Source organism: Theropithecus gelada, chromosome 16 (genome assembly GCF_003255815.1).
Source record: "Theropithecus gelada isolate Dixy chromosome 16, Tgel_1.0, whole genome shotgun sequence".
Classification (NCBI taxonomy): Eukaryota; Metazoa; Chordata; class Mammalia; order Primates; family Cercopithecidae; genus Theropithecus; species Theropithecus gelada.
In genome coordinates this window covers 68,047,104-68,059,793 of record NC_037684.1, presented here as the reverse complement: position 1 = coordinate 68,059,793, position 12,690 = coordinate 68,047,104, and the positions used below count along the sequence as shown (strand labels likewise).

Below are 12,690 nucleotides of genomic sequence, written 5' to 3'. Positions count from 1 at the left end.
GCAGAGGATAGATCTTCACAAAATAGAATGATCGGCCGAAAGCATCAATAGTGCTGAGGCTGACAAGCCCTGATCTAGACCAAACATTTTACCAGTGAGGACCCTGAGGCTGAGAAGATATACTTAACCTCCATCCCACACCATGTGTCCTTGGGTCCAAACCAACTCCCATGCAAATTCTTAGCTCCACCTCCAAGATAAATCAAATCAGAAATTCTGGGAATGGGGTTGAGCAAAGCACGTGGGAACAGGCCCTCCAGGTGATTCTGATGGATGCTGAAATTTGAGAACCACTGCAGTCCAGTCAATTCTTACATTTCTACTCATCCCTACCTCTGCCCAGGTGGCCTCATTCATAGCTGCATACTGACTTCCCTCTCTCAGATGGGAGGGTGTTGAACAGACTCAAAGATGCAGTTAATGTTGGAGCATCGGTGGTCATAGCAATTTTGGTTAGCCTGGTTTGTACAGGACAGGATTTAGCAGCAACTGAGGTCTGCAGAGCAAATCACTGGAACATAACAATGATCAGGGTCCAGAAAGCCTGGAAAAGGCTTTCCAGGTCCGGATCCTGGAAAAGGCCAGAGGTTCCCCTCTCTCCCTCTCTCAGATCAGCCTGGGCCTCCCACTTCCTTCTGCCCCACTTGGCCTGGAGAGGCTTTGCCCCTGCAGAGCACTGGCTGGGACAAACTGGGCTCAGTCTTGGCGGTCTTGATGTGAACCCAAACTCTACAGTCCTCAGCGGTGTTTTCCTCATTTTTCAGTCTCTCTCTCAGCTCTGGTTCTCAAAATTTGCTGAACGTGTGAACCATGTGGAAAGTTTTTAGAAAGTACCCACTGGTCCTATTCCACAGGAACTAAATCAACACCTTTTTGGGGTGCAGACTGTGCATTACTATTTTGTAGAATTACCCAGGCCATTCTAATGTGCAGCCAGGGTTGAGATGACTGTGCCACAGTGGCACAGTCCCCGATTTTATTGTGCATAGAAATCACTGGAGGACGTGTTAACCTGAAGATTCTGTTTCAGCAGGTCTGGGGTTGGGCCTGAGACTCCGCATTTCTAACAAGCTCCCAGGGAGTGCTGGTGCTGTTGGTTCACAGTTTGAGTAGTGTGGGGCTAGATGACACCAGCCTTGCCCGGCACCCTCCGCTGTCACTCTCAGGACACCTACCTGAAAGTCAATGAACTGTTCTTGCCACTGGGCTATGCTGCCCCATCCCAGTTTCACGGTCCACAGTTGCCCCTCAGCCAGATGGTTTTACTGTCTCTTTCCAGTCTCTATGGCCCTTAAAATTGCACATCTTTCATGGAACGTATTTTCTGCCTTATCATTTGGATACTTTGCCTAGGTTTTCTTCTTTTTTTTTTTTTTTGAGATGGAGTCTTGCACTGTCACCTAGGCTGGAGTGCAGTGGCGCGATCTTGGCTCACTGCAAGCTCCATCTCCTGGGTTCACACCATTCTCCTGCCTCAGCCTCCCGAGTAGCTGGGACTACGGGCACCCGCCACCACGCCCGGCTAAGTTTTTGTATTTTTAGTAGAGACGGGGTTTCACCGTGTTAGCCAGGATGGTCTTGATCTCCTGACCTCGTGATCCGCCCACCTCGGCCTCCCAAAGTGCTGGGATGACAGGCGTGAGCCACCGCACCCGGCTAGGTTTTACTTCTATATATTGCAAGCCAGCCCTGATGTCCAGTGATCAACCTTGTTATCTGCACAAGCGTTGCGTGCCCGTCTGACCATAAGCGCTGCATTACTTGCATGAGGATGACACCTTTCCTCTCATGACTGGAAGCTGCTGATCACAGAGGCTTCTGTCCCTGTATCTTCCCACTCAGGCTAGGGACTTGTGTCTGACTCACTCAGTGAAGTATTAAGGCCGTGCTGTCTCTGTGCAGATGACATACTTTAAGGAGGTCATGGGCTAGCCCTATGCTATGGGGATCTTGGCTTTTTCTCCTCACCCCTCTACCTTGGCCCTTCTATTCTAGGAGAGTGGCGCATTTTGTGGTCCCCCATGGTCATTCTCTTTTCAAGTCTTTGCCCCAAATGCCATGTGCTATTTAATATCCTCTCTGGCCTGCTCCACGCTTCCCACTGCAATGGCAGATTGAAGTCTGTTGCCTTTAGGAAGTGCAACCCACTCACCACTTTTTAAACATTTTAACATTTCTGGTGTTTTTTTTTCCCCCATTAGACTTTAAGCTTCTCTCTAAAGGGTGTCACATGGGAAGCTCCCTGGGCTATGAGACTGGAACATTTGTTTGGTGCTTGGAGTACTTGAGCCCTGCTCTGGTGGGCTCCCAAGTCTTTGCTGAATGATCTTCTGCTTCTACCTGCTTCCTGCCTCTGCCCAACCCATTATCGGGGCTTGTACTGTAGGGAAGAGAAGAAAGTGCCAGGGATGCCTGGCCAGAGGGCATGGAGGGGGACAGGGCAATGGGGTGTGTCCTTATGGCACATGTCCCCAGGCACAGATAACCCAAAGCATAGACAGCTGATTGCAATAGTAAAGAAGAGATTCCAGAAAAATTAAGTAATATCTTAGACATTTTTAAAATAGCAGAGTAATTTTTTTTGGAATTGCCACACTGAAGTTTTTCCCAAGTGGCTATGTGACTTTGCTTGACCAGTCTGATGGAGACATGAGAATGTCCACTGACAAAGACGCTGTGGACCAGCAGCATAATCACTTTTGTAGGAGTTACTGGGAAGAGGAGCACAGACGGACAAGGAGTGGAGAGGAGGAGAGGGGAGGGTGGCAGAGAACTGTCAGCAGCTGGTGTGGCTTCTGAACCAATATGCCAGCCTGGATTGCCGTGTGAATAATTAAGTGCAATTTTCTCCTTGGATGGGTATTCAATTGCAAAAGTTACCAGCTCAGATTTTGCCTGGGCTGTTGTCAGGCCACTTTCTTGAGAAATATCTCTGATGGGTATGTTCCTAGATCAGAGTATGACAGCATCAGGGACTCCCAAGTTGAACTTATTTCATTTGATTCCAGGAACAAACAGGAACTAAGTGATCTTAGAGAATGCATTGCTGACCTTGTGTTGAGCAGCTTTAAAATAAAGCAAAATATTAGATAGCAATAAAGCAAAAAATAGTAGATAGCAGTGTCTATCTACTATCCAGGGGGAACAATGGCTGTTGGGCACTGCCTCCTTGATTAGTACATTGTTAAGCTTGATAAGATAGCTTGAGGTTGTTCCAGTTGAGAAGGAGTGAAGGGCATAGAGAAGACCTGTGAGACCAAGATGTGAACCCTTTTTCCCTGCCCTGTGTATCCCAGCCTCTACTCTTCAACCCATTTCCTGCAGTGTTAAGATAGTAATCATCCTCATCACTATCACCACCATCGTTATCACTATCATCACCACCATCCCCATCAGTGCCACCACCATCTCCATCATTGCCACCATCATCGCCACCGCCATCACCATCATCATTAACATTATCATCACTGCCACCACCACCATCATCATCATCACCATCATCACTGTCACCACCGTCATCATCATCACCATCACCCCCATCATCATCACTATCATCACCATCATCACTGCCGTCACCATCATCATCACCATCATCACCACTACCACCACCACCATCATCATTACCACCATCACCATGATCATCTCCATCATCACCATCATCATTAGAATAATCATCACCACCACTACCACCACCATCACCATAATCGTTAACATTATCATCACTGCCACCACCATCATCATCATCACCATCATCACTGCCACCATCATCATCATCACCATCACCCCATCATCATCACCATCACCCCCATCATCATCACTATCATCACCATCATCATCACTGCCGTCACCATCATCATCACCATCACCACCACCACCATCATTACCACCATCACCATCATCATCTCCATCATCACCATCATCATTAGAATAATCACCACCACTACCACTGCCATCACTATCATCGTTAACATTATCATCACTGCCACCACCATCATCATCATCACCATCATCACTGCCACCATCATCATCATCACCATCACCCCCATCATCATCACCATCACCCCCATCATCACTATCATCACCATCATCATCACTGCCGCCACCATCATCATCACCATCATCACCACCACCACCACCATCATTACCACCATCACCATCATCATCTCCATCATCACCATCATCATCACTATCACCACCATCATCACCACCACCACCACCATCATCATTACCACCATCACCATGATCATCTCCATCATCACCATCATCATTAGAATAATCAGCAACACAATTACCACCGCTATCATCATCATCAGCATCACCACCATTAGCATAATGATCACCATCACCGCTACCATCACCACCATTAACATCATCATCATCACTAACATCACCACCACCACTACCATCATCATCAATCAAAGCATTTGTTGAGTGACTATTCTCTGTAGGGCTTTAAAAAAAAGTGCTTTAGAGATATTAACTCATTTAAAAATTATTACAACTGCCTCAAGGAGGTGCTATTATTAACTCCCTTTACAGATGTGGATCTTGAGACATGGATATGCTCAAGGTCACACAGCTAGTAAGTGGCTGAGCCAGCATCGAACACTGGCATTTTCCTTATTCCAGGTTGTGAAGTGACCAGCCAAAGGTGAAAGCATCCAGGAAACATGTTTGATTTCTTATAAAAATCTGGATGTCTGGTCTCTCTTTAAAACGTAAAAGATCTGGCAACATTCAGCTTACATCCTTACAATGCAGAGGTGCGCTGGTAAATTTTTAACAACCAGCTCTCCAGGGGAGCAAAAATGCCCTTGATTCATAAAATTTGGCAGTTTTCATGATGGAAGGACTCTCACCATAGCCCATTTCAAGCTACACTCATGTGATGCTACTGAGATGCACACAACCAGCTCTTTCGAGCCAAGCTGGTCAAGGGTTTCAGTCCAAGAGTGTCCAGGCTAGCCATTTGTCTTCCTTCCTCTACTAACTGCTGCTGAACAGAGCAAACCCAAAGAAGGAGAAAAACCATATTTCACCACTGGAAACCAGGGAAGAGCCTCACGTTCCAGCAACTTTCTGATCTTCACCAAGGAAGAGTGTGGACAAGAGTCAGTGGCTGTCAAACATGAGAGATGGAAAGACAGACCACCTCGGTGAGTGAAGGGACCTGGCAGAGCCCTTTGACTGCCTGTGGCTTTTGGTGCAGCTGGAGATGAAGGTGGCATGGATTTGCGGATGGTGTGAGCCCTACCTCTGTTCAGCTTTGCGGTTGCTTCAGTGCCCCACCCACAGCCCTATGTCCAAGCCTACCTGTGAAAAGGACAGTCTGTAGGATGAGAGGTGACAACATGTGGAAGCTATGTGGATGGATGCTGGCTCCTGCCAGGGCAAAGGGGGACAGGGATGATGCTGGCTCAGTCATCTTTCCCTACCAGGGGCGACCTTTTGCCTGATGTTTCCTCCAACCCCTCTTCTGCCACCCTCCCCTCAATCCCGCTCTCTTGCCTTAGAAAAATGTCAGTCAAGCTAAACGCTTTCCTTATTCCTTTGTCTGGACCTGAAAAGATTACAGAAACCTGTAGGGACCAAAGAGTCTCTCATAGCTACGTTTTTCTTTTTCTGTACTGTGCGCATACTGTTTTGGAAATGAAAGCAAACACAAGCAACATTAAACCATTTTTGATTGTATGGTGTGCGGCACACACTGGGAGCACCAGGCACATCATTGTCCCAAGCACCTTGCCACAGCTTTGATCATCACATGATGGCCTTGTGATTGCTTTGCTCTGTTGAGATAAGGGCAGGATGTGGGTTCTGAAACCAGCCGCCCCTAGCAGGAGATGGGGGCGTTCAGCCTACAGGGAGGGGTATGGAATAGATGCTGGCAAACGATGTGCTTTATCTTGGAGATGGGGTTCCTGGGGGAATGGAGCCTGCGCAGCTGCAGTAAGAATCCCTGGGAGAGACCCCTGACTTGCCCTCAGCCACCAGTTTTCCTATTGCTCAGCCCCTCCTTCACATTGCTGCTAAATAGAGGGGCAATCTCCCTCCCGGATGTCTCTGGGGGTTCCCTGCTGCCTGCTGAGGAAGGCATTTCAGCCTGGTACTATTGGGTTCGAACTTGCCTCTCCAGCCTTATTTTCTCCTTTGGCATTTTACCCACTAGAAACCAGATCAGTGCCCACATCTGCACCCGGACAGCGTCAGTGAGGGCACAGGGTACACCTACCAACCCTCCCACTTTCCAAAAGTCTACCCATGGACAAGGTACAGTTCCCCTCTGATGTTCAGTTTTTCCACATACATAATGGGGAGAATAGTGGCTTGCAGGGCCATGGTGGAAAGACGTGAAAGATCTTTCATGATGTGAAAGATGACGTATGAAAAGTGCCTGGTACAGAATTTCAACAAAAGCTTATTCACGTTCCCCTTCCCCCTTCTCCTGCTCCTATTGTTCATGGGATCCTGACCCAAATCCAGAATCTTCTCCATCTTTTCAAGGTAACGCATTTGGAAGTCTCATGCTCAGTCAGAATTGAAGTCACCTCTAGAACATTGAAAGTACTCATGTCTATCTCGAGAGCTCAATTTTTTTTTTTTTTTTTTTTTGTTAGAGATCACATTCTATTCAACTGGGAAACTTCACCTGTCTTTTGCGTAACACTTACTACATTGTAGGTGTTTAATAAATGCTTTCTGGGTGACTTGAAAGACAAGTGGCATGCTTACATAAAATCTCACCCCAAAAGTGACTTCATTCAAAAAACATTCATGCTGTATTCCTCATTTTATTAAGCTGGGCGTGGTGGAACAACTTGCCCAAAGATTCCAAAAGGAAATAAAATAGCTGAAATTTAAGCCTTGGTTTATAACCAAAGAACATGGCCTTTCCAAGGAGCTGAGCTCTGCCATCTTCATGTTTCTGCACCCAGAGGAAGCAGGTAGGACAGATCTTCTTTCTGCCCATTTAACAGAAACAAAACAGAGTCCCAAAGCCAAGTAAATGGATCTACTTTGGTGGGTAACTGAAGGATACCCATTTTGAAGGACAGCCTCTCTGGAGCCTGATTTTAGAGGGTGGAGAAAGGGGCATGAAATGACAGGGAAAAAGGGACGCAGATGCTAAGGAGAGGTCGAAAACAAGAGGACATAGACTTCTGCAGTGATCAACGTAAAGACCGCAAGGCTCCCACCAACTTCCGGCCCCTACCTGCACCGCCACCACTGACAAGACCTCCACGGAGATTCGATTAAACTCATCAAAGCAGCCCCAGGCGCCCGTCTGAGCGAGGCCTTTGTAGATGTTGCCACAAGACTGCAAGAAAATGTACAAAGATTAAATTACCGGCAGGCCAGGCTTATCAATACGTGTTGAAGTCATTCTCCATCTCCTTTATTATAGATACTTCTAGTCCCCCTAAAGACCACTGGTCAGAAATTTGTATTAAAATTTCAAGAACAATTAAATGTTTGATGGTTATGGGGTGTCAACAGAAGTCACAGGATTAAATAGAACCTTTTCAAGACACTTGGGTGAAAATCCCTTTAAAATGTCATCAGGGTTGCATTATTGTTGATTCTGTAGCTTTCAAAATCCCAGGAAATGAATAAAAGATGATTTTTCTTATGCTATACAGACAAAAAGCCTTCCACCCAGCCTTTGTCGTGCACTGATGGAAAAATTTATGTCTGTATCTTTAAATCTGTGCCCAACCACCCAGGTTTTCCAGAGTGGTGAGGTAGCTGGAGACAAAGACAGGAGGTGATAACATCTGTTAAAAAAACAAACAAACCGAAAAACACTAAAGGTAAATCTTTTCAAACGAGAGTAAGGAATGAATTTACAAGGGAATAATGCATTTCTGTCCTAAAAGTAAAAGCCATCCTGGGCATTCAATATGAACTGGTAAGTGATGGGGCAACATAAAGGGATAGGTTTCTGGGAGACACTCACAAGGTCATTGGCAAGGAGACATCATTAAAATACCAGGGAAATGCAAATAATGGAAAAGTACCATTCATTTATTCAGCGGACATTTTCTTTTCTCTCTTTTTTTTTTTTTTTGAGACGGAGTCTTACTCTGTTGCCCAGGCTGGAGTGCAGTGGTGAGATCTTGGCTCACTGCAACCTCCACCTTCCAGGTTCAAGTGATTGTCCTGCCTCAGCCTCCCAAGTAGCTGGGATTACAGGCATGCACCACCATGCCTAGCTAATTTTTGTACTTTTAGTAGAGACGGGGTTTCACCATGTTGGTCAGGGCTGGTCTCAAACTCCTGACCTCGCGATCTGCCGGCCTCGGCCTCCCAAAGTGCTGGGATGACAGGCGTTAGCCACCATGCCCAGCCTTCAGTGGGCATTTTTTGACAATCAGCTCTGTGCACAGGTCATGTGCTGGACACTGGGGAGCTCAGTCTAAGAACTTTTGGTCAGGTTGAGGAGATAAGGTATATACATAAAAACAGGAAAATTACTGCATCAGTAGTGGTTTCATTGAATAATATAAACCACAAATGTCATGGAGTTCACAGAAGAGTGCGTCAGCATGCTCCCGAGTGATCAGTTTTGCCAAAGAGGTGAAAGTCAGATGGCAGCACAATAGCACCTCCCAAAGTTTATTCCGCAGAACCTTAGGCCTGAAAGATGCTCTTCGAAGAAAGGGCTTTTTGGTCAAGCAAATTTGGGAAACACATTCTTCAACCCATTTTGGCCCAGTTACAATTCGTATTAGCGTTTAAGGGCTCTGAGAAGTCCTGTAACAAAAACATTAGTTTCACTGCATTACATGGCTAGGATTAGAGTCAGAAGATACGGGGATCTTACAGAAAACGACATGCTTTAGGACACACATGAGAAATGATGGCTTTATAGGACAGGGGTGTCTGTGTAGACAGAATGGAAGGGGTGAGGCTTTCCAGGAGGAGGAAGATTATGGAAGAAATACAAGCAGAATAATGGTGTGTGCAGAGAAAAATGACAGAGCCATTTTGATTGGAAAGTTGAATTACTAAAGGAAGTCATGGTTGTAAAAAGTCTTGAATTACTATGAGGGATCTTTGGAGGTTTGCAGCAGAGAACATGAGCAGAGCAATGGTATGAGAGGATTGGTCTAACTGCCACATAGGCTAGGTAGGATGTAGGGCAGACTTTATTTATTTATTTATTTATTTATTTATTTATTTATTTATTTATTTTGAGATAGAGTCTTGCTCTGTCACCCAGGCTGGAGAGAAGTGGTGCAATCTCAGTTCACTGCAACCTCTGCTTCCCGGGTACAAGCAATTCTCCTACCTCAGCCTCCTAAGTGGCTGAGATTACAGGCATGCACCACCATGCACAGCTAATTTTTGTATGTTTAGTGGAGACGGGGTTTCACCATGTTGGCCAGGCTGGTCTCGAACTCCTGGCCTCAAGTGATCCACCTGTCTTGGCCTACCAAAGTGTTTGGATTACAGGCGTGAGTCACTGCGCCTGGCTGTAGGGCAGACTTTAAAGAGGAAGAGAAAAATAAAACCCACCTTTCATTGAGCTTCTGGAATTAAGAGATTTCTTTTTTCATTCATTGCAACAAATATTTATTGAGCATGTACTATGTGCTGGAGATGGTTATGGGTCATGAAGAATCAGAAGAACAAGATAGACAATGCCTCTATTCTCATGGGTCTCACATTCCCATGAGGAAAATAGACAATAAGCAATAACAACAAATCAGGCAGTGATAAAGCCCCACGGGAGTCTTAAAATGGGGGTGACATGGAGACTTCAGATTGAGCCATCAGGGACATTCTGTCTGAGGTGGTGATGGAAGTTCCAGGCCTTGTGTTTCTGTGCCTTAAATCAGGGGTCCCCAGCCTCTGGGCCACTGTCCGTGGTCTGTTAAGGAACCAGGCTGCACAGCAGGAGGTGAGCGGCAGGTGAGTGAGCAAAGCTTCATCTGTATTGACAGCTGCTTCCCATCACCTGCATTATTGCCTGAGCTCCGTCTCCTGTCGGATCAGTGGCAGCATTGGATTCTCAAGAGAGCATGAGCCCTATCGTGAATTGCACATGTGAGGGATCTAGGCTGGGTGCTCCTTATGAGAATCTAATGCCTGATGATCTGTCACTGTCTCCCATCACCCCCAGATGGAATCATCTAGTTGCAGGAAGAGATGACCAGGGGCCCCACTGATTCTACATGATGGTGAGTTGTATAATTATTTCATTGTATATTACAATGTAATAATAATAGAAATAAAGTGCACAACAAATGTAATGTGCTTGAATCATCCCGAGACCATCCCACACTACTGCAGTCTATGGAAAAATAGGCTTCCATGAAACTGGTCCCTCGTGCCAAAATGGTTGGGGACCACTGCCTTACATTATTCCATTTCATTTGCAAAACAATCCAAGTGTCACAAATACTAAGTGGAAATTCAGAAATCGACATCCATGTTTAACTATTCACAATATTTAAGATATGGAATCAACCTATGTGTCCATCAATGGATGAACTCATAAAGAAAATGTAGTGTATACACACATTGCAATACTGTTCAGCCATTGAAAAGAATGAAATCCTGTCATTTACAGCAACAGGGATGGAACTGGAGGATGTTATCTTAAGTGAAAGAAGCCAGGCACAGAAAGACAAATACCACATGCTCTCACTCATATGTGAGAGCTAAAAAAGTTGATCTCATGGAGGTAGAGAGTAGAATGATGGTTACCAGAGACTGGGAAGGGTAGGGGGAAGGAGAAGATGAAGAGAAGTTGGTTAATCAGTACAAACATACAGCTAGACATAAGAAATAAGTCATCATGTTCAACAGCACAATAGGGGACTATGGTTACTAATAATTTATTTTATATTTCGTAATAGCTAGAAGAGGAGATTTGGAATATTCCCAACACAAAGAAACAATAAATCTTTGGGATGATGGTTATCCTAATTAACCTGATTCGATCATTATACATTGTATACGTGTATCAAAATATAACATGTACCCCATTAATATGTACAATTATGATGTATAAAAAGATGTTTTAAAAATTCAATTTTTAACAGTGATTTTGAAAGCTTTTCAAACTGAAGACCCTTTTTATAAAATGAAAACCCAAAATATAAAATAAACGAAGTGGAGTTTCCACAGGTGGATGCTTGTCACCCCCACAATTCTCCCCCACCCCAGGGCCTGCGGCTGAACCCCAGGACCCTAAAGTAACCCTTGTGTTTAGTTCACCACGTATCTCCTGGTCCTATCGGCGAGACTGGGGCATTATCTTGCTGTGGGATGGTGAGCTTTGGGACTAGGAGAATGGAAAGAATAGGGCAAAGGCCTGGAAGTGAGAAGGGTGCTGAAGGCAGAATCGACATTGGTGACCAATTAGAGGTGGGGAAGGAAGGACATGAAGTAACCAGGGTGCCTGAAGCTTTCTACCAGGATCTCAGGGACAATGAGATGGTCCTTCCTGATGATGGGGAATCTGGCAGGGAGAAAGGAAGGGTGCTAACCACAATGCAAGAGAAGGGCATTCGAGAGACATCCACTGCTCCATTAGAGAGAGATGGGACTAGGACTCGGGTGAAGCTGGAGAATAGACATGCCTCCATAAAGGAGCCATAGGTATACACATCACACTGGAAATTATAAAAGAGGATCAGCAAATGAGACTGAGAAGCCAGGAGACCAGAGACTCAGGAGGAGGATTGTGTAAGTATAGCATTTCCGAAGTGAAGGGAGTAGAGTCTTAAGAAAAAGTGTAGTATCCACAATACGGCCGCTGCAGAGAGGGCTGGAAATAATTCCAAACACTTTCAGGTTTGGAACCATTTGATGTCCCTGCAGTAGCATCTCCAAATTGAGGTCAAGAGGGGAAAGTATTGCGGCTATAATATAAAGGATGTTTCGGCACTAAAACTGCAGTCATTTTCAGAGAAAGTGGCTGTTTTTATAGGTTTTCCATCCAGGATAACAGAGTAAAGCAATAACTTTCCTTTTGCTTCACGTCTTTGCACCGTTCTCCTGTTCTCCTGTTCTCCCCAGCTCACTGCACGCCCAGTCCTCATGAGTTAAGTGAGGTGATGCTGCTTATAGGATTTCTAAGGCAGAGGAGATTGCGAGGGTCCTTGACCACAGCCTAGACTCTCCTCTTCAATCTCTCCCTTTGCTTCACTGCAGACTCCCTCCCCATGTTCCTGAGGTATCACTTACCTGGTTACATTTTAAGCCTCTTATGCTTTTCCATGTCTACTACCGCATCAGCTGGTTCCTCATTCCCTCTGGTTTGATGACTGAGATGCTCTCACCAAAACCTTATCCTGCTTCCAGTCTCTTCCTTTCTCACTTCATGGGACTGCCAATCTTTATGCTTTTGCTGCAGTTCTGAAGCCTGCAGATTCTTTCTGCAGCCCCCACTTCAAAGTGAGATGCTTTCAGTGGCTTTCAGTCCTTCCCCTCCTTATCTCCTGTTTTTGATCCTCTCTAAGGCAGCTTAGCCCTTGTTCCATATTTATTTCCAGCTTTAACTATGGACAGACCTGAACAGAATATATTGCTGTGAGTGTCATAAATGACACATCAAAACCTCCCCTGGAGAAGTGCACAGCAGCTCTTCCCGACCTCTCACCCTTTTTCTCCTTCTCCCAGCCAGGTCCTGTGAGGTGGGCTCACGGGGTGAAGTCAGAATGAGGACTGGGGACAGAT

At 45.5% G+C, this 12,690-nt stretch overlaps 1 protein-coding gene across 1 annotated transcript in view; it reads right to left on the bottom strand.

The window, feature by feature from the left end:
- Positions 1–12,690, bottom strand: part of DNAH9 (dynein axonemal heavy chain 9) — a 376,337-nt gene that overhangs the window by 236,444 nt on the left and 127,203 nt on the right. The window contains exon 28 of the mRNA XM_025361667.1: positions 7,214–7,318. Within this exon, the coding sequence (XP_025217452.1) occupies positions 7,214–7,318 (105 nt within the window). The remainder of the gene's footprint in view (positions 1–7,213; positions 7,319–12,690) is intronic.